The 26,491-nt window shown below is 39.9% G+C and overlaps 1 protein-coding gene across 7 annotated transcripts in view; it reads left to right on the top strand.

The window, feature by feature from the left end:
• The window catches only part of LOC113118581 (semaphorin-6D-like), a 112,173-nt gene extending 86,013 nt beyond the window's left edge, over positions 1 to 26,160 (top strand). The window contains exons 1-19 of one of the 7 annotated variants that reach the window (XM_026287863.1): positions 6,791 to 6,940; positions 14,685 to 14,853; positions 15,449 to 15,560; positions 15,721 to 15,781; positions 16,020 to 16,082; positions 16,184 to 16,285; positions 16,429 to 16,519; positions 17,079 to 17,198; positions 17,468 to 17,556; positions 18,093 to 18,310; positions 18,397 to 18,528; positions 18,730 to 18,885; positions 19,293 to 19,466; positions 19,787 to 19,927; positions 20,128 to 20,205; positions 20,501 to 20,559; positions 20,879 to 20,935; positions 21,431 to 21,589; positions 22,559 to 26,160. In XM_026287863.1, the coding sequence (XP_026143648.1) occupies positions 14,736 to 14,853; positions 15,449 to 15,560; positions 15,721 to 15,781; positions 16,020 to 16,082; positions 16,184 to 16,285; positions 16,429 to 16,519; positions 17,079 to 17,198; positions 17,468 to 17,556; positions 18,093 to 18,310; positions 18,397 to 18,528; positions 18,730 to 18,885; positions 19,293 to 19,466; positions 19,787 to 19,927; positions 20,128 to 20,205; positions 20,501 to 20,559; positions 20,879 to 20,935; positions 21,431 to 21,589; positions 22,559 to 23,850 (3,222 nt within the window). In that variant the 5' untranslated portion in view covers positions 6,791 to 6,940; positions 14,685 to 14,735 and the 3' untranslated portion in view covers positions 23,851 to 26,160. Of the gene's footprint in view, positions 1 to 6,790; positions 6,941 to 7,313; positions 7,529 to 14,684; positions 14,854 to 15,448; positions 15,561 to 15,720; positions 15,782 to 16,019; positions 16,083 to 16,183; positions 16,286 to 16,428; positions 16,520 to 17,078; positions 17,199 to 17,467; positions 17,557 to 18,092; positions 18,311 to 18,396; positions 18,529 to 18,729; positions 18,886 to 19,292; positions 19,467 to 19,786; positions 19,928 to 20,127; positions 20,206 to 20,500; positions 20,560 to 20,878; positions 20,936 to 21,430; positions 21,602 to 22,558 lie in introns of those variants that run through there. The other 6 variants (XM_026287860.1, XM_026287861.1, XM_026287862.1 and 3 more) reach the window with 6 other exon arrangements.
• Positions 26,161 to 26,491: the final 331 nt, after the last annotated feature.

Below are 26,491 nucleotides of genomic sequence, written 5' to 3' on the forward strand. Positions count from 1 at the left end.
GGGGACAATGGTACAAGAGGAATACCAAATAATCATTTTAAGTGAAAAATACACAAAAAGTAACACAGAAATTAAATAAATAATGCACTTGTCACAAGCCCCTGAAATAATAAAGCTTCCACTTTAAGCTTGCATTTAGTGTTTTTTTTTATTATTATTATTATTTATTTATTTATTTGCTAGAAAAACAGGAGAAATACCAAGCTGGACTGTTTATCTCACAGGGCATGATGCAACTGGCAGAAGTATTGTCCACACTGGAACTACCTACTGTAGCCAGAGCACAATAAACTCACTTAAACTTTTCCAAGGCCAGTATTTACAAAATATAGACCTCTGGGAATCCATACTCTGGTCTCATAAGACCAAGTCAATCATTTCAGAACTAACAGCATCCAAAATGATATGGTGTTGCTAGAAGGGCAGTACAATGTGAAGTTTGTTGATTCCCACAGTGAAGTTAGGTGGTGGTAAAGCTCTTATAGGGTTGTATGTGTGCTGAAGGTGTGAGGGAGCTGTGCTTTATCAATGCTCTCATGAATTCACACACCACTGTGTGAAACTCAAAAACAAGATGATACCCTCTCCTCATTTCCTGCATTACAGTGACTATATACATTCTCCCAAGGTAACAAATCCTTCAGTGGATAAGTATTTCCAACGTTATCTCACGGCCAATTCGTACGTATTTTACAAGGTGGCTTATTCGTATGAATTTGTATGACCTCACTCGTACGATTTTATACGATTTGTCTAAACCCCAGTGACAGTTAGGTTTAGGGGCGGGGTTAGATGTAGGTCATTCGTACAAATTCATATGAATTGTGCAACTCGTAAAATACGTACGATTTGGCAACAATCGTTTGAATTTGTACGAGTGTGGTCGTACAAATTTGTACGAATAAGCCACCTTGTGAAAAATTTACGAATTGCCGTGAGATCGGGTTGGTATTTCACCCAATCTTAACAGTCTTGAGCATCTGTGGGGGATTCTGTAGAGATGAGTTGAGCAATACTCCCCATTAGAGTTTAGGGCATTCAAAGAGGTCGTAATCCAGAAGTTAAACAGGAAAGATATGGAAATTAGCTATGAACTTGATTATTTTGTGCCATAAAGGGTCAGTGCAGTATACATGAAATTATGGAGGACATTCTAAGTACTAGAATATTATACATGAATTGAATAAGTGAACTCATTTCTGTAATCTTTCATTTAAACTAAATTGGCTAAATTACTTATTTTACAAATATTAATTACATAACTGCAAGAAAGTATATTCTAAGCACACTTAAGCAAATATATTTTTCTAAATGAAAATGTATTTATATTAAATCTTGAAATCCCAAAATACAAAATATGCTTCAAGGGGCAAGAAAATACATAGTCATAATCTATCATATATTTACATTTATGCATTTAGAAGATACTTTTATAAAAGCAATATATATTACATATATTTATTCATAATTTATTTACTAAGTTAATATATTTATATAGCAGTAGTAGTAGTATTATAGTCTATACTTTTTCTTTAAACTTTCTAACAAATGAGTTTTTCTGTCATTCTGTGTTTGTGGGTCTCACACTGTATAACTGAGGGTCAAATTCAGCCCAGCTCACATTTTGGTCTATTTCAACCATGATACACTCGCACACACTTGCACAACACATGCACGAGAAGCATAAGCAAAACACTGTCACACACTCTCACACCTTAAAAGCAGATATTAGATGCATCTACGGGTACTGAGGAAGCTTGTTGTGGCTTGTTGCCGATTGGAGTGGATCTGGTGTGCAGAGCAGAACAGCACCTGTGTGTGTTTGCGTATGTGTTAATGAGACTAAAGGTAATCGAGGCTGGTTACTGCTTGCTACAAGTAGGGCAAATCAAATATGCCCTCTTACCTACAGTAAAGTAACACAGACACACCCTTGACGTCATAATACACGAAATACACAAAACATTCCCCCATCATCTGCTAACTACTTCCTCTCACACATAGAACATATGTGTGTGATATGATGATGCAACATATAGATGGGGTATACAGTGACTTATAGGTACACATCAGCCTCACTCACAAAAAGTCTCAATATCACTGTAATTTTCTGAGCTGTTTTTGCAATGAATTTTGAACTGGCCTGGCTGTTATTATAGCCAATGTATGAAGTCGTATCCCTTTGAAGAGATAGTTGACCTAAAAATGAAAAATCTGTCATTGTTTACTCATCTTCATGTCATTCAACAGAAGAATGAAATTCATACACATTTGGAATGACACGAGGGTCAGTAAATGATGAGATAATATAAATTTTTAGGTGAACCATCTCTTTACGTCTGTGTGAGTCTATGCAGAGATGAATAACAGCATCATTTATTTTATCAAAACAGACTGGCTTTAGGAAACACAGATTAAGTTCCAGAATTTCAAACATTATAAAGTCAGACACATTCAGGCAGTCTTATCATGTAGAGCTTAAACATAAACTCTTGAACCTGCAACATCAGGCTAAAAAGAAAAAAATCCTTTATGATTTGCAATGAGAAGAAGATCTGATAATGATGTGAATAAGAGCGACATTAAGAATGTCAGTCAGGAACAGTGTACTGATATGGATTAATAGCTTAATGTCTAATTATTTTCAGTCTCTGATCTGAAGAAACAACAGACACACATCCCTCAGCAAACAACAGGTTCTGAGCACTGAGCAGAATATCCCCAGCACTGACAGCTATTATCAGGACCAGATAAGAGCAGCTAAGGTGAGTCCAAAAGACAGACAGAATGAGAGAGAATATATGACATTTTCCGGGAGAATGAGATCCTAGAATCTCTAAAAAATGAAAATTATTTCGCATATAAATTTCATGGCAATGATTCAATAAATAATGTGCTTGAATGTCATTTCCTGTCTTCAATCTGTTGGTTCGCACGGACGCTGACATATCCCTCTGCAAATTACCTACGGCAGCGACTATGAATATGATTATGTCTATCTGAGCCACGTTGATAGCTCAGTACATTCATAATTAAAGTAAAGTGTCAACAAAAATCTCGAGTTCTTGTGCCATAGTCTTAAACCGTATACACATCCTGTCTGCAACTTCCTGTTGGGATGTAAACACAAGTTCAGAGGAGAACTGTGTAAGAAGATAGAGTAGAATCTAAAGAAACAAACAGGACTTTTTAATTGACTTTTTTTTCTATCTATCTATCTATCTATCTATCTATCTATCTATCCATTCAACCATGTCTATCTATCTATCTATCTATCTATCTATCTATCTATCTATCTATCTATCTATCTATCTATCTATCTATCTATCCATTCAACCATATCTATCTATCTATCTATCTATCTATCTATCTATCTATCTATCTATCCATTCAACCATGTCTATCTATCTATCTATCTATCTATCTATCTATCTATCTATCTATCTATCTATCTATTCAACCATGTATATCTATCTATCTATCTATCTATCTATCTATCTAACCATGTCTGTCTATCTATCTATCTATCTATCTATCTATCTATCTATCTATCTATCTATCTATCTATCTATGTATCCATTCAACCATGTCTATCTATCTATCTGTCTATCTGTCTATCTATCTATCTATCTATCTATCTATCTATCTATCTATCTATCTATCTATCTATCTATTCAACCATGTCCATCTATCTATCTATCTATCTATCTATCTATCTATCTATCTATCTATCTATCTATCTATCTATCTATCTATCTATCTATCATTCAACTGTCTATCTATCTATCTATCTATCTATCTATCTATCTATCTATCTATCTATCTATCTGCCTGTCTCTGTCCGTCCGTCCATGCATCCATCCATCTATCTATATGTAGGAAATAGACAAAAATATAGCACAGACAAAAACTGTTTAAATAAATTATGAAGTTATACTTTATCACATCTGCTCACTAAATACTCTCTAGGAAGTGACTATCCAAAGAACGAAATAAAGGAAGCGGAGGAGTGTAATTATGGACCGTTTATTATGTTCAGCTGTGTGAAGTGTTTTGAAGGTTTACATGCCAGAGCAGTTGGTCTCAGAAGCAGGAGGGGTCGGGCTTGTCCGAGCCTGGTTAAGTCTTTCACTCTCTCAGAACGATGCACATTAAATCGCTGAATCATAATCTTCAACGCAAATAACACACCCTCTACGCACGCGATTTCACCAACAGGTTGTGACTAAAAATCATTTCCCATGATAGAATTGAGTGTAGAATACACCATAGGCCACTGTTGCTTTCATGATTAGACATTAAATTTAAAAAAAATGCCCTTTCTGCCAAAGAACCATACCAATATTTATTCAAAATCAAATTTATCTGGAGTATTTAATTTTTGTCCTGATGGACATTTCCCTTGAAAATATGAAACTGTCCAAATGAATTATACTAAACAGTATTGCACAGAAATTCAGCATGACATTATGACAGAGCGAGTTATGCAGTCTGGGTGTCAAGCAGTCGGACTCAGAGGCTCCAGACCCTCACACACACACACACACACACTGCCCGATTAAGAGCGTGTCTGTGGCATGATGCTGGTCTGGGTTCCATTTGTCACACAAGTGTTGCACTTCCACGGGCTTGTCTCTCTGTGTGTGTCTCTCTGTGCCATCTGTGGGGGCCGGACGGTACTAAATCAGGCTGAGCAGTTTGAGTGGATGGGCTGCAGAGGTCTGCTGGCTAACCCTTCACCCTACACCCCCCGCAAAGCTCTCAAGAGCCTGGGAGTGCCCACCTCTGCCCCTCTGCCGTCAATCTCACACATACAGTAGACAACGGCAGATCAGTAGCAAGTAGTTTAGAAGTCGTTCTGCCTTCCTGCTGAACATTCACATGCTAACGAACAGATGATAATGGAGAGGTGTGCGTCACAAATGTGTGATTGTTTGCTTTTGCATGTATGTAATTGTGAAGATGAATGGGGGAAGGGTCAGATGTTATCACTGACACAAACTCTGGACCCCCGAAGAAGACTTTATTAAGCCACTGCGTTTAATCTAGTTTTTTTTCTCTCTCTCTCCCTTGATGTATAGATTAATAATTTAATTAGAATGATTATGCAGTTTTGAGGGCTATGCCCATTTGGAAGAAAAATCCCCTATTTAAATAATGTAATTAAATGATTATCTCTCTCTCTCTCTCTCTCTCTCTCTCTCTCTCTCTCTCTCTCTCTCTCTCTCTCTCTCTCTCTCTCTCTTTCTGACCTTAGCCTATGACTCTTTCTAAAAGAGTTTCAGTTTCTGAAGAGATCTCAGTAATCACTCAAACTATGCTCAGATTTGCCAAGATAACAGTCTGTGATTACAAGTCAAATGTGAACATTCAATTTAGGCTATAGCTCTTTACTAATGTATGTCCACAATTGATTATGAATATTTCTCTTACGAAATTTTGGTAGAAACATTTGAGATAAAGTTGAAACTTTAATAAATCGTAAATGAGATCTCAATTATGTCTCATGAGCTTATGAAAGAACAACCTCTGAATAACAAAAAAACCCATTGGGAGGTCTTAGGACATAAAACTTCCACTTTTCAATTTTCTCTACCTGCTCTATTTCCCTGTCACGTCTTCACCTGTGCTGATGAGTTTATTAACAGCAGACTCAACTAGGTCAGTGGAACAAATTCTAAAGCTATTACCTGTATGTACAATGTGGGTCTGACCAGTTACCTGAAGGATGTGGTGGCATTCTGAGTTGCTTCTCCACAGTTATATTTGCATTTAATGTTCTAATCATTAAATCTACTCTGATTGCAGCGAAGAGGGATTTAGCAACTGCTGAGAGCAGATATAATATTGACTTTTAGATGCTTGTGTTCATTTCACAGCAACATTTATGCACTTACAAGAACGACAATACTAAACACTGTCGACTGCAGTGTCTCTGCACAGCTGCCAAATCCTCTAACACTCTCTCCTGTTCTTTGTTTCACTATCAGCTCGTATGTGTTAATGTTCACACTCGTACACAATACAGCCTAAAGTGAATCTGTAACTAATTCATACAGCAGCTTACGTTAATATTTAATTCATCAACAAACATTTTCGAAATATACTTGACCACATATACTGCAAACGTACAGTTTATTTGTGAAGGCATGCATATGCAAACGATAAACTTTGGAGCTTTTGATCACAGCTGCATTTAATGTGCAGATTTTCTATGCAGGCCTTCATTACTGAAAACGGTTCTGAGAGGTTGACGGTGAAAATGCATGGGGGCACCGTGTCAAAATAAATTCTATGCGCTCCTTTCCTTTTTCGCCCTCAAGCTGTAAGTCAAGATTTCCTTCCAAAGAGCAGTTCCAAGAAGTGTGGTTCGTTGTCCTCCCTTCCCAAAACAGTTCTGTGGAAAAGATTTAACAAGCAGCTTACTGCTGGGGGAAGGGTTTGGGAAGAGAGGGGGCCCCTCAGGGGTCACCAAGATGTGAGGGCCACTCACATATACACACAAGAGATTTAAGACACTTTATTTGTGTGTTAAAAAGTGTTTACACTGCAACTTCATTAATAAATATGATATACATATTTTTATATACATAGATAGATACACATATACAGACAATAAAGGTCTCACACTCTGGCAGGAGAAAGAAAAAAACAGCCGAGCAAGGGAAAGCAGCCAAAAACCACATCTACTAGCGCTGGAGTGGATGAAGGGAGTAAAGAGAAAGAGAGGGAGAGGGATAGAGAGAGGGAATAGGGAGGGATCAGTTTCTAGGCTAGGCTGTGGTTGGCTCTGCTGATGGATGGACTCGGGATGGATCGAGTTACACCATTTGCCGTGCATTAGTTTGTTTTTCCCCGCTCAGAACGGAGAGACACATCAAGCTTGACTTAGAGTTGTTGCGATCCAAATCGCGTAAAGAGAATCACGGATTCAGATGAGGTGAGTTGATTTAATAGAGAAAATGCAGTGTTGCGAGCATTTGAGCCGTTAAAAATTGGGGAAATGGGTAGAAGCGACCAGAAAAAAAGATTTCCAAAACATCAGAAGTAATCTAGGTAAAGAAAAAAAAATAGAACTGGAGCTATTTTTATTCACGCTGTTACCCGTTCACACTGATTCGGATTGTTTGTAAGCGGACTGACGCACGCGCTTAAACTTCTTCATTCTGAAGAGTAGCCACATCTCTTCAGGTAATCACTTAGCTGGTTTTATTTGGTTTGGGTTGTATTGGTTTGGTGAATGACGGGGGGTGGGTACTAGAGGAGAGGGAGGGTCTTGGTGCTATTTGATCGGTGAGCTTTTGAAGATCACAAAGCTTTATCGCGGGGACGAGCTGGACGAACCCCGCGGGCACTGGGAATTGTTTTGCGTGGCTCGAATAAAACAAACACATGGGAAGCTTCTGGCACTATGGACCGAGCTGCACACATGCTGTCTGATCTTCACTGGAATTAATAGCGTAAAACATTTTGGAATATAACGCGGAGAGGGTCTCGTAGTCTACATGCTCGTTTGGAGAACATTCAGGTAGGATTTCTGTTTTCCTTTTTTTTATACCTACTTTGTTGTCACACAGATGTTGGAGTAAATGTTGCGTTTAGTTGTACCGCAACTTTTTATATATTTTTTTATAGCTGTTAACTCACGGATGAAAGCGCTCGGATGAAAGTAGCTGATTGCAGGCTATTTGGCATTTAGAGTCTTTACTTTCGCATCCTGTTGATACAGTGTTTTTATTATTTGATCGAAAGTGGGTACAAAATAATGTTTGTATAATGTTTCTTCTCGATTCTACTATCGTAATATAAATGAAAAATAATTCATTACGAAAAACGGGATTTAAACAACGCAATGTGGGAAATTTGATTTTCTTCAATTTCTTCTTACATAGGCTTTAATAAAACGGGGAGATGGCCAGAGTCCGAAATTAACTCGGACTTTGGGCTAAAATACAGCAGATAATGTTTTTACATAACGACTGAAAGGTAAATAATATAAATATTATGAAATACTTGTATTCGTACACTTTAGTGTCAATTTAAAAAAAAATGGCATTGCTTGTGGTTTATTTGAGTGGAAAACGCCCTGATAAAGGTCATAAATGCCCCTGAAAATCAATGCCAGTTAATTTCTGACAATGGGTGGAACAGATGTATCTTAATGCACTTCACCCCTCCTGTCCCGTAATGATGAGGGATCCAAGTTCGCATAGAACAAGGCAGCGAGCCTTAAATTAATCAAACCTTTGCATAGGAGTTGCATCATAAAATTCAAACTGATACGATCTCTTGAGCAAGAAAACGATAATATCTCTACTGCATGTAGAATATGGTCGAACATAGAGGGAGGGAGGGAGAGTGTGTTGCCGTTGTTGTGTAAAGTGGGTTTCGGAGCCCTCGGTCATGCATTAACACAATCAATTTCCCAGCAGTAGCCATTACCGACCCAACACTCTTCTGTTGTCTTTATGCATTTACTGCAACTCAGGAGATTCGTCACGCCTCGGCTCCAGCTTGAACGCGTTGAATCACACGCTCTCTTCAGAGACTGAGTTCAGGTCCGGTTCCGAGCGGAGAAGGTTTAGTTTGAAGGTGCTTTATGCTGTTCGTCTGGGCTGAATAAGCCATGGAGAAACTGTTGAGGGACATCCGAGATGCGCTGTGAGAAACACGCACGTAGCATCTGAAACGAAAAGAGTTTTTACGTGGAGTGGCAGCCGTCAGAAGAATGAATGAAGTAATGAGTGTACGCGTAGAATGTTGCGTGTTGAGGCAAATGCTAAATGCAAAACATGAAGTAGGGGAGACTGAGATAACTTGTACTTAAAATTATTTTATGTCACAAATTCATTAGGCTACCACATTTGAGGTTGTGAGACAAATAGAAAACATACGTTTACATTCTTTCCATCTGTTGTACATCAAAGTTCATTTTCTTCAAAACAATTCTGATGCCATAACCTCAGTCCACCCATTTTATGTGAAACATGGTAAAGCATTTTAATTCAAAACCAGCAAGCAACACATGCAGAACAAATAAACATAAGCCAAAACATGTTTGTGCTGAGCTTTTGTTTAGCTCATGAGAACCGCATGTCCTTGGGTCATTACAAGGACAGCAAAACTTGAAATCACCTACATTGTGTGAAGCAGCTTACCTTCCCCAGGAGGAAAACACCTTCATAAACAAACTAAATAATGTCTTCATTAAAATGCAGAAAAGCAGTTTTGTGAGGGTTAGATTTAGGGGTCAGCGATAGAAAATAAATTTTGCTTAGTATAAACACGAGTCAATTTAAATGGTTATCCACAATGACAGAAAAACACATGTACAGTTGTAGCTTGTGTGGATATACTGTATATCAAGTTAGTCTTACAACTTCTACTGTGACCTCAGAAGGGTGCTGGTCATTTATAATTGTGATTTCACCCTGTAGCTGATTTTTAATTAGTTAAATGGTTTCGACTCCGTATTAAAACACTCCCTGCTCTTCTCTAACCATTTCTCGCTGTTTGACCATATGGAAGTTAATGAGATATGCTGTTCTCCTAATGCATGCTTTTGTTAGTTTGTCCTTCATTAATGTGTGACATCGAGTTTAAGAGGTGCATCGCTTAGAAATACTATAAATGCAAACCACAAGAGTGCACGGCCCCCCTGCGTTTCCTCTTATCTCTGTTGAACTTGTCAACCCTCTTTCAGAGAGCGCCGGATAACATCTCCTGAAACTTCACCATGAAGCAGCCTCAGCACTTTTCATGTGGGTGTGTGAATAAAGTCAGTCACAACAGCTGGCCACATTGTGTCCACTAAGCCCACGCCAGTCCTGCTGTCTTGTTTTCAGCCTCGGTCAGGCTTGAGTAACTGATTTAACCTTTAAAGCATGGAAGTCTCCTCACTGGCCCAGAGTGAACGGACCCTGAGCTCTCTATTGTTCCCTTGACACACACACACACACACACACACACCTGCAGGAGATGGTTTGGGAGAGTGGGGGTGGGGAGTAAGGCTGCACAGGTGGGGCAGTGACCCGTCTTACAGATGTGGAGTAACAAGTTGTCACTCCTCAGTTGTAATCCTACTGTAAACAACTTTATGATTTCAGTGCTCTTGTGTGGGAGAGCTCTAATCTCAGCGTGAGTCTCTCTGAAACCACACACATCACAATTGCTGAGTTGCGAAAACAGATACGAGGGCCCATTTTTCAAGATCATTTTGCAGTTTTTGTGGGCAGTATGACCAATATCTTATGACAGTTTATCAATATCCTATCAATTTTCACCAGTATTTTAATGTTATTACTAAATAATATAGTTTTTTTTATAAATAACTATAACTAAAACTATATTTAATTATAGTTATTATTTATAAAAAAAATACTATATATAAATACTGTCTACATATTACAGTAATATAATTATTATATATATTTATGTTTTTAAAAAATGTGCATAATCCAGTTACTTATATACATTACAAACAAAATATACTTAACTGACTTCATTATTATTTATTTATTACTTATAGAAGTTTTATATTTGGAAACAAACCAAAATATGTAATTATTCATAAAGAATAGTTCGTTTTATTTTATTAAACTGATATTTTATCAAACTAATAGTTCAGACTCAAAATTTTGACATGATGAGGCACAGATCAGAGTAAAATAGCTGATACATGCAAACCTGTGACTGCATGTAAATAGTTTTAAGTATATTTATTATACTTATATAAATATTTTATATACTTTATACCTTTTGAAATGAAAAACGGTAAACATTATAATTCAGGCTCAAAATTCGGACAATACCACAGTGCAATATGCACACATTTGACCACAAATGATTATTAGTATATTTTAGTTATTTATTTATTTTTGTTTTTTAATGCAGAAACCTGGCAAAGTTGATTGCCAATCACAAATTATTAAACTCTTGTTTTGTGTTATGCTTACGAAAAACCCCTAATTAAAGCTGCAGTAGGGAACTTTTGTAAAAATATATTTTTTACATATTTGTTAAACCTGTCATTATGTCCCGACAGTAGAATATGAGACAGATAATCTGTGAAAAAAATCAAGCTCCTCTGGCTCCTCCCAGTTGTCCTATTGCCATTTGCAGAAAGTCATCCGCTCCCGGTAAAAAAACAACCAATCAGAGCTGCAGTCCGTAACTTTGTTTGTGTTGAAAATGTAGAAAAATGAACATAATAAGCGAGTACACCATGAATCCATTTTCCAAACTGTGTTTTTAGCCTGTCCTGAATCACTAGGGTGCACTTATAATAAGTGTATATAGTCGGACTATTTTAGATTACTTCGGGGGTACCGCGGCGGAGTAACCCAGTACCTTTGTGATTCTTCATAGACATAAACAGAGAGAAGTAGCTTCGGCTACAATGTTCTTCCGCAAGACGCAAGCAGTTCTGTTTATTAACCGCTAGAGCGTCAAAAGTTCCCTACTGCAGCTTTAATAGATCTACAATTACACGTTTGGCACACATCCCTTGACTTTGATATCACATTTTTTATCTTATATGTAAATAATGTAAAGCACTCCTGAGCACTGATATCTGCTTGTATATATCTGCCAACGGTGTAGATTTTCTAGCAGCATTTTGGCACATTTTGGCCATTGTGTTGTATATCATCATACTCGCCATCCCTATTTAACAGCTTCTGTTGATGTATTCTTTCTCAGTGTCAGGCCTCAGGCAGACCTGCAGGGTTCATGTTAAACCAAAGCAAGGTGATTGTGAACTGAACTCCACAGTTAAGTGACATAATTCTTTCCTGAATCAGGATGCATGAAGCTAACCTTTGCACATCAGCTGCACCATTGGGGAGTGTTTATTTCACAAGGTTAACTGAAGCCACAGAACGTCACCGACCGGCTTTGTTCTTTTGGCCTTCACTCATGCATTTCCTGCAGCTGGACTCTCGTGGGCGGTTGCTGGGTGGATCTGCTGCAGGCAATCTTACTGGAATGACCTGCCAACACAAGCGGCGTGCCAGCATCCCATGAAAAGCAGCCAAAAACATCAACGAGTGTGCGATCGCGTCGCACGGAGAGCGGCTGTAATGAGAGTAGCCGGGGAGCAGCTAAACACTAACAGGTTGCGTGACTACTCGCCTCTCTCAACGCAGGGCCTGTCCAGGCTCATACACCAGAGGGAAAGAATGGAAAACCAAACCAAGACATTCAATAGAAAACACGTTGCGCTGACTGTATATTGAAAAGAAATTCAAGCCGGCTGACCTTTGTATGTCCTTTGTTTCTGTTTTGCATTAGGTTTCTCTCGCTCTCTTTGCACGAGCCTGGTGTTTTTCGTATGCCGGAATTGTTGTGGTATTGTAGCGTGTCTGCGTAACTCCCTGTGGTGTTTCTATGAATAATGATTAGAGCTTGTGAGGAATTTCTGTCATTGACAATGAATATGTTCCAGGGTGCTGGAAATATCCTTCTTTATTTCGTGAAGTAATATCCAGGCGGAGGAAATGATATGGCACTGGGAAGCTGTGATTAGACTCTCAGTGCTGTATTAAACCGGGGCTCCTCTTGTACACATCGCTTAATCCATACGGTGTTTCCCGACCCCTCAGAGAGAGCCATTTTGCTGATGTGTGCACTTCTGTACGGATCAAGGATGAGCTTGGGAAAATAAATTCATTTGTAACTCTGTTTTGATAGACACATTTTTTGACCCCTTGACCTTTGACTTCCACTGAGTGGCCAAACATTAAAGCTTTTAATCGCTCAAGCTCACATGTGCAAGGGCAACTTCTTCTTCATTCTTGTCTCGACTTCTGGTCTCCTCTTCTCCTTTTCTCATCTTGATCCTTCTTTTTTATCTCATATCTCTCATGCTTGTCTCATACAGTGCGTCTTCCTCATCTTGTTTGACCTATTTATGTCTGTCCTTCTCCATTCCGTGTCCATTTTTGTCCTCGTCACCTTGTCTTTTCTCACTTTGTCTCATCTTTCTTTTGTTTTTCTTCTCTTCTTTTTTATAATCTGTTCTGTTTTCATCTTGTCCCTCATCTTAACTCTCCTGTTCTTCCCTTCTTGTCTCTCATGTTTGTCTCATGTAATATGGTGTGTCCTTGTCATCTTATCTGTTCTATTTTGTCTTGTCTCTGCTTCTCTTGTCTTATTTTTCTAATCTCGCCCCTCTCTTTTCTCTTTCTTGTCTCATTTTCTCTTGTTTTCTTTTTTTCTTTTGTATTTATGTCTCATGTCCTCTCCTTGCTTCTCTTTTTTTTTCAATTCTTGCCTCATCTTCTTGTCTCGCCTTTTTCCTTCTTATCCTGTCTCTCCTTCTTATGTCTCTGGTCTCGTCTTGTCTCTCTTTTCTACTTGTCTCATCTTATCTGGTGTGTCCTTCTCGTCTTTACTATTTGTCTTATCACATAATTTATTTCCTTTTCTTCATTTCTTGTCTCATACATTCTATTCTCATTCTTTTCTCAATAGTTGTCTCGTTTTGTCTCTTCTTTTCATCTCATCTTGTCTTTCATGCTTGTCTCAGCACCTCTTGTTTCCTTTTTCTCATCTTGTCCTTTTATTGTCTCACCTTGACTTTTTCCTTCCTTTACCCCCACCCCCCTTTTCCCTCATATTTTCTTGTCTTTGTTTCTAAGCTCGTCTTTTTTCTCTCTTTTCATTACTTCATCTTCTCAAATCATCAACCTTTTCTCTCATCTCATATAAGAAATTGCCAGAGAAAGAGTAATTTCTATTGATCTGATCAAAGCACGCAGAAAGCAGAAAGTCTGTAGAAATAAAGATCCATTATGGCAACAGATGAGCAGAGAACCTCCCTTCCTTGAAGGACTGTGGATTGTATTTCATTAGGAGAATTTCCCTAGGTCACATCACATTCAGCTGATCAATTGAAAGCTGGTCAATCAACAGCTAATCAATAATAGCAGGGTGGTACAGTCAGCATATGCATATTACAGGACGGGAGCAGGTGTGCAGGGCCACTAATTGCAAAAATGTCAATACTGTATGTGAGCATGTGTGGTGAGAAGCGCTCAGGAAGTGGTTGAGGACTGACTCAATCACTCTCTCTCTTTATTTCTGCCAAGCTGTTTGTTGTCTCCATGTAAATTGTTTATATCCGTTTGGGCTTTGCTGGCATGAATAATTTGTAGCTTTATAAATATTTGACTTTACACTGCTCATTAATATGCACAGATGATTGTCTCTCCGGGACACGACCCCAACCACAGCACGGAGACCTCTGAAAGTCTTCCTGTTTGGATTGTCCATTAGGAGACTCCTGTACCAGGCACAGCAAACACACTCCCAATAATAGTACTCAGTCCAAACACACATGCACATTTAATAGTACACAAATTCCATTCTAAAATACAGTGTACATGTGCATCAAAGCTAGCTGATAACAGCGTTCACGTTTGTGGTGTCTTAAGCGCTCGCTTTCCACTCCCTCTTTGTCTGTTTTTTGACCTTCCTCTCATGGACAGATTTTCAATCATGGGTATTGGCTGCCAAATACACACACAATAAATGATCTGTTGGGAGCGAACCGGCACGTGTAGACACAAAAACCAGGCTCTCTAATCTACACAGCAAATCCTAACAGAGGTCATATACAAAAACACAAGAGCAAGTATTTAAATATAGTGGCTGATGTTTGCATGTGTTTGTGTGTGTTACAGGTAACATCCACATAAGTGCAGTACAGGAGGTGTGTGCCCTCTGTGCCAGCGATGGGGTGGCGAGAACTGACGATTGACCTGCTGCTGCTACTGCTGCTGGTGGCATCCCATCTGGAGGCTGTGAGCTTTCCTGAGGACAACATCCCTTTAGATGTTGTGGACCGACACTGTAAGAACCAGACGCCAGACTGCTTCTGAATTGCTCCTATCTATATAGGATCTTTTTAAAAAAGAAATAATAATAAAACATACTGGTGCTTCTTGAACTAAGGGCACCTTTGGCACTGCAGGCTTTTAGAAAGTAAATGCCATGAGGCACACTTTTTTACACTCTTAACTAGTGCATCACATTTCCCATGAGCAATGGCTAGTGGATATACATGTAACAGAATACATTTTTTGTTCTTTTTGTCTTTCAAGGGACATTTTCAGTTAGCGTTTTCTGTATTTCACAAAACAGTGAGACTTTTTGCATAATTGAACAAAATTACACTTGGGCACACAATAAAAATATTGCCATGTTCTCTGTAAAAGGACATGCACATCTAAAGTCATTGCATTAGCGCTGCTGTGCTCTGCAGTGAGAAAACACTCTAGCATGCTGACAGTGCAGTCGCTGAATGTCAATGCGGGACCTGCATTCATTACTTTAGCAAAGTCTTTCTTCAGGGCAGTTTAACATACAGTTGCCACAGCCAGTCAATACCAACATTGATCACTGTTGACGCTAATACTGAATAACAGCGCATCTGTTTGTTCCACAGATGCACGACAGTACCCCGTGTTTCGTGGACGCCCCTCTGGCAACGAATCTCAGCACAGACTGGACTTTCAGCTGATGACCAAGATTCATGATACGCTTTTCATCGCGGGCAGGTAAGTCAGCACAAGATGTGGAAGCGAGATCTTTGACCATTTGACTTGTTCAGACGAGCTGTATGATGAACAGTAGAACTATGAGTAGTAATTTGTGTGAAAACTCTCTCTCTCTCTCTCTCTCTCTCTCTCTCTCTCTCTCTCTCTCTATCTCTCACAGGGACCAGGTGTATTTAGTGAGTCTAAGAGAGTCCTACAGGAATGAGATTATTCCATACAGGGTGGGTTCACAGTAAATTAATTTATGACCAAATTTATGACTTGTCCCATTTGAGGCATGCCAAGTGATAAAACATATCTCTGGTTAATCTAAGTTCCAATTCCAGTAATCAAAGCACTTTCTGTAAATCGCTAGGTTTCTGTTTCTGTCTTTCTGTCCCTGCCCATGGTGTAGCATTTTTGGTAATGTTTAAGAGTGTGAGAAACTGTGTCTAATGGTGATGGTGTGTGATGTCACAGAAGCTAACGTGGCGGTCGGGACAGGCGGACAGGGAGACATGCGCCATGAAGGGAAAGCACAGAGTGAGTCCTCCACCTCTTCAGCATAAATCAGCCATCTCTGGTTTTGTAGTATTTACAGCACTGAAGCAACCATAAATCTCACTGTCTTGTCTTCCTCTCAGGATGAGTGCCATAATTTCATTAAAGTCCTGGTTCCGAGAAATGATGATCTTGTGTTCATCTGTGGAACAAATGGTTTCAATCCCATGTGCCGTTACTACAGGGTAGGTCACGCTGTTAGGGCTACGTGACTGTCGTTTTGCTTTTAATAAGTAACTGGTTAATATGGATAGGAGCAGTTTACAGTACAATGAAGATAAGAACTCTGTATCTCTATATCTTCTATTTATGTCCCTCTCTTATTTAGTTGGATAACTTGGAGTTTGATGGGGAAGAGATCAGCGGTTTGGCCCGATGCCCGTTTGACGCCAAGCAGACGAACGTTGCCCTGTTTGCTGGTATGAGAGCTGTCAGGATAATGAGGAGGATGATGAATAACTTTGCCATGAATTTGAAAAGTTTTGGATAAAATTAACACTCCAATGAGAGCTGAGACTTATGTTGCACATAAATCAGAAGCGGCGAGAACGTCCTGTCTTCGCGCCAGCTCTGTTAGTATACAGACAGGAACGGCACAACCTGGCGAGAATTAGCACGCTGTGATGTCACATGTGCGTCTGAACGAGTCTGGACAGGCCACACACCGCAAAAAAACTCAATTTTAAAATATAAAGCATGTAACTAGATTCATGCTTGAAACAAGAAAGTATTATTATTATGACAGAAAGATGATTTCTTTTTTAGGACCTGTAACATATAAAATAGCAGGAACAAGGAAGTTAAAAAGCAAAAAGTTTTGCGAAATATCTTGTTCATTGTATCATGCATTTATTAGTGTGAACAACCAAGGTGTGAATAAAGCCTTTAGTGTTCTGAGCTCCAAGTATATTCCTTGAGTTGTATATAATTATGTAATGAAGATAAAATCTGTTTTAAGCTCACGTATTTATGTCATAGATGGTAAGCTGTACTCAGCAACCGTAGCAGACTTCCTGGCCAGCGATGCTGTGATTTATCGCAGCATGGGAGATGGTTCTGCCCTTCGCACCATCAAGTATGACTCCAAGTGGTTAAAAGGTACAGAAACTCTTGCTTGTCTGCTTCATATACACACTTTGTTAACCTTGCTGAACCCTGTACACATCTCACAAATAACCTGTAACCATACCTTAAAGAATTGGGTCAGTGTGGGAGAAAGAAAATGGTGCGTGTTGATGTAAAATCCAGCTTCCTGTGGCACAATCTAGGTCGACACTTAGCCATACACTCAGCCAACAAAAACGCATCAAAATTTAACTTGGGGTCAGCGGCGGAGATGCTAATGCTTCTCTCTCTTTCTCTTCCAGAGCCACATTTTCTCCATGCCGTGGATTATGGGGATTTTGTCTACTTTTTTTTCAGAGAAATCGCAGCCGAGCACAACAACTTGGGAAAGGTATGACTTGCTATGAAATGTGCAATGCTAACAATGCTACGGGTGCTTAATTTAGAAAAGAAACACACACAAAAACGAATGTGATGGTACCATGGTATAATGAAGTTATCAGATGGTAATACCGTGGTATCTGAACTCGAATTATGTAGTTCTGATTTGTATGTTTATGTAGTATTTATAGGCTTTTATTAGAGATGAGGGTTTGTCCCAGAGGGTCAATATATCTTCCGTTGCCTCAGGATTAGCTTTAAATTGGCCCATATATTGACTTCTTTGTACCACAAACTAATTAATATTTAAGTTTAGTTAATATTGCAGTCAACACCTGCATTGAGAGCAGGTTTTACAGTAGTGAATTATTAAGACTGTTACATGCTGCTAATTCAAGCCTTCTAGCACATTGCAGTTTTGTTCTATCGAAGAGAAAAAAAGAATTTTTCTTGTGTATATTTAGATTCGACTTAGCCATCGGGGAGTTAGATCTATTATTTAGAGAGCGATGCTGAGTTTCTCCTGCTATTTTTCTCTCGCTGCAGGCGGTTTACTCCAGAGTGGCTCGGATCTGTAAAAATGACATGGGAGGGTCTCAGCGGGTGCTGGAAAAACACTGGACATCTTTTGTTAAGGCTCGCCTAAACTGCTCTGTTCCTGGAGAATCGTTTTTCTACTTCGACGTCCTCCAGGCTATTACGGACATCATCGACATTAATGGGGTGCCTTCTGTGGTGGGAGTTTTCACCACCCAGCTGAACAGGTAAAGCTCATCACAATCCTCTCTAGAACAACTCCACACGGAAACAGACGTAATAGCACTAACGCCGCTGTTTCTGATTTATTTAGTATCCCGGGCTCCGCGGTGTGTGCGTTCTCCATGGCGGACATTGAGAATGCATTCCGTAGCCGTTTCAAGGAGCAAAAGACGGCGGATTCAGTGTGGACGCCTTTTCCAGAGGATAAGCTGCCCAAGCCCAGGTTGGTGCATGCACTAGTGCGTGACGGGCTAATCATTGTGAGATTAATAATTAACAAGCAATAATTGGACATGCTGCATATTTAACCTGTGTGTGCAGTGGCCATATGGAGGCGGGTATAGATTTACAGGCATGTGGCACATGGCTCTTTGCCCTCTTTCACTCAACCAGAACTGCATGTGTGTGCGTCTTGTCTTTTCAGACCCGGCTGCTGTGCGGGACACAGTTCAGCAGAGTCTTACAAAACCTCCATCGAGTTTCCAGACGAGACCCTTCAGTTCATCAAGTCACACCCTTTAATGGACGCCGCGGTCCCCTCCATTGGAGATGAACCGTGGTTCACCAAAACAAGAGTCAGGTACAGGCTCAGTGCCACCATTCAGCTAAGACTAAAAAAAACCTTGATCTGACACACTCGTAGGATTTGTTGCAACCAAGGTATTTGACAAACAGCACAGTCTGCCCACTTTTTTTTTTTTAATCTTTTGAATTCTTACATAAAACTACATAACAACACACTGAGCAGTTTGCCATCTTGACCTAGTGTCAGCTGTTAAATAAGTATCGGGTAAATAGCAAAGAGCATTTGTTTCACGTTCTAAACAACTGGCACGCCTAATTTAACTACTTCAGGTCTTGATAGATGTGTCGCGTTTCAACATGTTTTGTCCTGTGTCAGCTCAAGTTAAGCTGTTGTAAATTAGGCGTCTCCTTGTAACTGAAAAGCGGCCTTGTACTCAAGTGTTTTTTCCTTCATCTTTGTAGATACAGGCTCACGGCACTCGCCGTTGATAACACCGCAGGACCCCATAAGAATTACACAGTGGTTTTCATTGGCTCTGAGGCAGGCATCGTGCTAAAAGTTCTGGCCAAGACATCTCCACTGTCTTTGAATGACACCATCCTACTGGAAGAGATTGACGTTTTCAACCAAGCCAAGTATGTTTTTCTAACTATAATTATCTCCTGATCAGTCTCTAAAGACTTTTTATGAAGCAGTCTTGGCTATTTACCAAAAAATGAGTCCCAGATTATCCTTTTATGACCTGAATGAAAGTTTTGGATCCTTTGAGATGAGATTAGATCTGTTTAATGCGAAAGCGAAAGGTTTTCACTTTCCCTCTCCAATGTGTTTTTTTTTTTTTTTGTTCTCTTTCTGCTGAAATGTGTGACTGAAGAAAGCGGTGACTGACGGATAGATCTGATAACATGATTTATCTGTTCTTCACGGTCTCCCTCCGTTCTGTTTTTTCTCCCAGGTGTTTATCCAGCAATGAGGACGATCGGAGAATTTTGTCTTTCCACCTAGATAAAGACACCCACACACTCTATGTGGCCTTTTCCAGCTGTGTGGTCAGAATACCACTCAGCCGCTGTGAACGACACAGTTCCTGTCAAAAGTGAGTCCTGAACACAGCTCTATTCATACAGGCTGGTTATTGCTGGTAATCAAACAGTTGGGGGTTGCCATAGTATTGTTTTTTTCCTACTATGGAAGTCAGTGGCAACCATTTTGGGGTAAACTACCCCTTTAACCATTGTGTGGTTTGTTCGTTTTCCATATTGTGAAGTTACAAACATTTGTTTTTTGATGTTTCAGGTCTTGTATTGCTTCTAGAGACCCGTATTGCGGCTGGATGTCACATGGAGCTTGTGAGCGTATACCTGCAGCTATGCAGTAAGTCAATCACAAAAAATTTCAAATTTACCTAGAAAATGCAAGGAGGATATACTGAGAACACTATACTTACTAATTGTCACTGCAACTGATACCTTGCAAAGCAAAGCTAGATTTCTTTTTCTATCTTAACAGTTATCTTTTCTAGTTTTATTCTTTCTAGAATACACATTTTATGTTTTGATGCATGTAGATTTTAATAAATAACAGGCAAAACAATGTAGAATTATGTTGCTCAAAATGTAGATTCTTAGTACAAGCTCATTATCTTATTACTCTTTTTTCTGTTTTGCAGAACTGGTTATGAGCAAGATGTTGAATACGGCAACATAGCTCACCTCGGTGATTGTCATGGTGAGCTCATCAACACATGCCCCTTTTCAGAAACATTAGTTAGTAGTTGTGACGTCAATAACCCCCTCACACTCTCAGCTGATGGAAATTAACACATATCACACAAACATCATACTAATTCCTCTGACAATTAAAAACTCACACATACATTGTTTAGGCCTTAACTTTACAGAAAGTGAAAGAGCGATACAGTTTAAACCAGAGGAAAACAATCACTTTTTATTCTTTTGTAATTTAATAAGAACAGTTTTAGCGTTTTTATAATTTCAAACTTTTATTTTTATTTTATGCTGATTTACTGTTCCTTTAATTCTTTTAGAATTTTTGGCCACTACATCAGCGCCAGATTTCAAATCATATGGCGACCCAACCTCTGGTTAGTTTCCTGTACTGCACTGGTTTCATTCATTGAGTTCATCTTTCTCCCTTTCTTTTCTCCGCTACTTCTGCACCTACCCCTACCCTCATTCCTGTGCTTCTCATCATATTATCACCATTATCATTGAGAGGCACCTGATCTCTCAGCACCAGCTTGTCCATCATTTTATTCATTCATTCTTTCGTTCTTGCATGGATATGTGTTGCCTCCACCTTATCATCTCCCTGGAATATATTGTTGTCTCCTTATTCTATTAGAAATAATCTTCATCCTTTCCCTCCTCTCAGGCTGAAATTTTCCTTACCTGAGACCCTGCACAGTCATTACTTTTCTGTAATGGTTTAAAACATCAGAGTCAATCTCATCTAAAACTTAACCTCAATGAATCGAATAAACTGACGTATGACCGTTCTGTCAGTGTGTACTAACCCCGATCGTTACGTTGCGCCTATCATGGGCTCCGATTCTATAACAGTTTGTTTGTCGCTACAGACATGGAGTTGCCATCATCGTCAGTCACAGTGCCCGCGACCTCTGAACCCATACAATCACCCCAAACCATCCCCACTCAGATACCCCAACTCTTTGGCTCACGGAAATTTGTGCTTCACGATGACCCAGCCACTTCACATTCTGTTGAGCATATACCAGGTGTGCTGGAGGGTAAGGCCTTGACCAGAGCGCCTTAGGGCTGCTGCATGGAATTCTGGGTAATAGCTGCTATTAGTGCTGCTAGTCTACTGAGAGAGTGCAAACATCTCTGATAGCAGCCCATTCTTTACCAAAATGGCACGATAAACAATTCTGTAGTCAGTCACACTACATTAGCAAAGTAGAGATGCAGACTCCTAGTGCAAGTGCTCTTGAAAACTTTCAACTCAGCACTATGCCTTGTTTTCTTGAAGTGCATAGAGATGATACAAGCAGCTATACTTAGATTCCATCAGCGTATAAAGCTTTTTATTATTATTTTCCCTACTTTTAAAAATCTTTTGTTACTATGATTTTTCCTCCATGTTTAACTTTATTTTCTATATGTTTTCATTTAATCCATTTTCTATGGCATTTTTTGTTCAATCTGTCTTAAATGGCTACATCTGTATCTTCTTTCATGCTTTTCTTTCTCTGCCCTTGGTTTTGAGTTTTAGAGAATCTTCCAAAGGCCTTGCCACTAAGCAACCCTTTTAATCACCTTTCGAGCAATATTATTCACCAGCTAACTCCTTCGAATAAATGCGGACACTAACATGACTCACCCCTGGGTACTAGACAAAGACGGCGGGCTTAATTCTCTTTGGGAAAACTCTTATGTAAAACAACAACATACTAACTCACCTGTCGCTGCAACCCATGTGCAATAAAATGTTCTACCACACCACTTTACTAATTTGCCTCCTTCACTAATATAATAACAGGCTACTCATTGTATTTTCTGAATGCTAAGTAGACTTCTTTAAAAAGCTTTTTATATGCTGGAAATAACAGTTGTATGTTTTTGATTCACACCAAATTTTTAAGCATCCTTTGTTGGGGGGAAAGGACTTTTTGCTTTAACAGAGAGCTATTCAGTGATCAACTGTGCAAGTGTGTTAACATGGAATCTGGCTATCTGTGTTGCAGGTGTGTGGGAAATACAAGCAGGTGAATCTAACCAGATGGTGCACATGAATATCCTTATCTCCTGTGTGTTAGCTGCATTTCTGCTCGGTGCATTCATCGCTGGCATGGTCGTTTACTGCTATAGAGATGCCTTCCTTCGCACTCCACGCAAGATCCAAAAAGATGCAGAGTCAGCACAGTCCTGCACTGATTCCACTGGCAGCTTTGCCAAGCTCAACGGTCTGTTTGACAGTCCTGTGAAAGAGTACCAACCCAATATGGATACTCCCAAACTTTACACCAACCTTTTGAGCAATGGGAGGGAGGTGCCAACCACCGGAGACACAAAGACGATGCTCCTGAGTGGACAGCCACCAGAACTAGCAGCACTGCCTACACCCGAATCAACACCTGTGCTTCAACAGAAGGGCCTTCAGCCAATTAAGAACCAATGGGAGAGAGCTCATGGAAAGATAAGTGGCTCCCGCAAAGATGGGCCACCCAAGAGTCCGCAGTACCTTTCCTCCAGTCCCCCTCCCCATTCTACCATCAGTAACCCCCACATCCCCAGTGCCGTGGTACTGCCCAATGCCACACATGAGAACAGGGCATCCTTCAGTACTTCTGAAGGGCCCCAAGCAGAAAAGAGGATCCATACTAGTGATCAACATGGTTCCAAATCTGGCCGTAAAGACCAGCGGCGCACTGTGGATGCCAGGAACACCCTGAATGACCTCTTGAAGCACCTGAATGATAGCAACCCAAAGGCCATCATGGTGGAGATGCCCAAATCCCGACAGCACCTGATGCTGGAACCCATTGTAAGCCCAACAGAGATTCCCCCCAAAGTCCCAAGCCGAGAGGCCTCCTTGTACTCTCCTTCTTCCTCTCTGCCCAGGAATAGCCCGACCAAGAGACTGGATGTGCCGACTACACCAACATCACCCACAGGGCAGATGGGAACTCTCGAGAGACAGAGGTATCACCGCAGCTCATCCCAGCGGCACTCCATATCCTCGCCGCCCAAAGGGCTGCACTCCCCTAGTGGGGCCATAGTGTCCCGGCAACCTAGTATGAACAGAGGTGGGTACATGCCCCCAACTCCTAGCCCACCCACTAGACTAGACTCTCATGGGGTACCGATGGCTATGACACCTTCCGTATCCCGGCAGAGCAGCTACAGTGGTCATGGATCTTTACCACGAACATCCATCAAACGGACAGCATCGTTAAAGCCCGATGTGCCCCCCAAACCCAATGGCTTTGCACCACAGACTGCACAAATGAGGGCAGTGAACAAGTATAGCTACTGAAATGCTTTCCAGGATCTTACTCAATGAATGGACAGTGGGAGTAAAAGCATTTGGCCCACAGAGACATGGCGTGCCAGTCTCCGTTCCCTATGAAGGGAAATTAATCGGATGGCAGAGCTTCTGTTTTGGGTAGTTGTGCTAGTTCTCAATGACGTTGTCCTGTCACGCTTCAGTGGCAGGTGACGGATTCTGATCTTTAAGGCGGCAGGAACGCCTGAGGTCATGGGTCACAGCTGACATGCAGCATAAAGCAGCTGCTTAGTTGCTGCAGTCATCAGGGCAGCGTATGCTCCCCTATACACTGTTCTCCCCATCAATGTGAACTGTATTTGTTAGATTGTTTGGAAAATATGATTGGATATCTCTCCAGAAGACAGGCAGAGTGGAAGGGACATGCTGTGTGTCTGTGTTTGATTAGACTCTGGGGCTAACCAGTGTGCATTCATTTACCATGTTTTTTTCATTAAACTGAGAACAAGCCTGAGTCATCGCTGTCATAAACCTAAATCCCATTTATGGTGCATTAACATCAGATGTGTTTGGACACAGAAGTCCAGACATTAATTAATAATTTCTGTGTGCAAAATGTCCAGGGCTCCTGCTTGGACTACTGATTTTAAAACTCACAGGGTGAAAGTGTCCTCAACATTTGTGCTGCTAAGTGTAGATGATGACAATGTTTAGCATACTCCAGTGTGGCATTTCATGCAGCAGTTCGGTGTGTCAAGCTGCGTCAAGCTTTTAAACCCAAAGGCTCAGCACAGGATCACGCTGGTCAAATGAAAAATGTTCTCTTTGGTAATTTTTAGTTCCAGAAAATCACTGGGAATCCTGTAATCCAATAAAGTCAACTTTCAACTATGACGTAAGGCAGATCATTGATCAACCTCTCTCCTTTCTTACATGCCAAGCAAGCACTGCTGTTGGGTCTGTGAAGTTCAAGACAATTTTATTCTCCTTTTACATTCTTGAATATTCCTTGCAGTTTACACCATTTGAGAGACCTAGCTTTTTGGTTCCTGGGCAAAGTATTAGATAAAACTGCAAACAGCACATTCCTTACTATAAAGCACTAGTCAACTCTGTGGCAAAACCCATCCTCGGCTCCATACTAGACCCTAGACTCCATAATAGTTACATTTTCACTTTGCTTGTATAAAAGAACAGAGGCCTCAATTTCATACACACTATAAGTGTACAATCACTGCAATACCTACCAGTGTGTCTTGCAGAGCGATAGCGTTATTGTAAATATACAACTATTTAAGTGTGGATACTTTCAAGGCAAGTTAACCTGGATCAGTGTATTTGTGTGCCTTATTAGAGTCATGAGAGCGCAGTTTGGTTTTGGACATTTCACTGTCATCAGACACATAATCTTTGGTTGGATATGAGCAGGGAGTTTACTCAAAAGTGAAATTTTAGGAATTGGTTATTGCAAAACCCATAATGACTGACCAGTAATCTGACAATTTGGAGTGTGAGCAGATGCATCCCCTCAGTATTTGCAGTGACTATGGCCCTGGATGGGGAGACCATGATATGGCTGGACCTTCAGAATTACATTTCTTTTATAGAAATGAGATAAAAAAAATAAAAATAAAAACATTATAATAATTACTTTGCCATTTTCTTATTGCCATTTTATTTTCATGCATTTTGGGAAGGTGCTAATTTGCAATGATGACATGCCATGCAGTGAAGATTTTATTAATCTAAAACCTATATCATCTAACTCTCAGCTCACAATATTTCACAACATTTAATGGGGTCAAATCAAGATGTGCTTTTATAGCACATCTACAATTATCAATGATTAGAAACTCACATTTTGTTTTAAATTACTTGGGGATTTCAGTATATTAAGGGGAAACTTGCCTGTTCAATCCCAAAGCTTCATGTTTGTTTACATGTTCTGATTGTATTAGAATGGCTGAGTGGAGGCTGGTGCTTCATCACCTGCTAAAGATCAATTTTATTAAAGGAGAGAGAGTTGATCCTGTGTTCTGGTTCAAGGTGTCCTGTGTTGAGCTGCCTTGTATATTGCAATATAAATCTGCAATCTGACTTCAAGCCTTTACTGTTCAGTCAATACGTGCAAAGAAACCAGACTGGTCAACCTTTTATTTTTAATACTGTGCAAACATTGGCAGTTGAAATACAGCTTTTCCTTTCTGGAATATTTTAATGTGTAGATATTGTAAAGCTGTACTGTGAAAGTGTAAATAATTACAGTCATTGTTTAAGAATATTTTTGTTGACTTTTTTTAACGGCATGTATAGTTGAAATAAAATATTACTGCACAGAAAATGTTTTCTTTCCTTCTTTGATCATAAAGAATGATACCTCTCTAACACATACTTGTAAGACATATGATAATATAATATGCAGTCATGGGACACCCAAGAACCTTGGAATTTGCCATCCCTGATGGCAAACTTGTTGTGACTGCACTCTCTAAAGGGAGGGTAAATGGGGAGGGAGTTCATATTTGGGTGAACTCGTCCTTTAAATCTGAAGCAAGTTTCATGCCCAATTCAAATTTTCTGAAATACAAATAATGTGCAAATAAATACAGAACCCCAACACATGCTGTCAATCCTTCTGCATGTTGAATCTGTGGGCTGAAACTCAGAGCTG

This window comes from Carassius auratus, chromosome 18, assembly GCF_003368295.1.
Source record: "Carassius auratus strain Wakin chromosome 18, ASM336829v1, whole genome shotgun sequence".
NCBI lineage: Eukaryota > Metazoa > Chordata > Actinopteri > Cypriniformes > Cyprinidae > Carassius > Carassius auratus.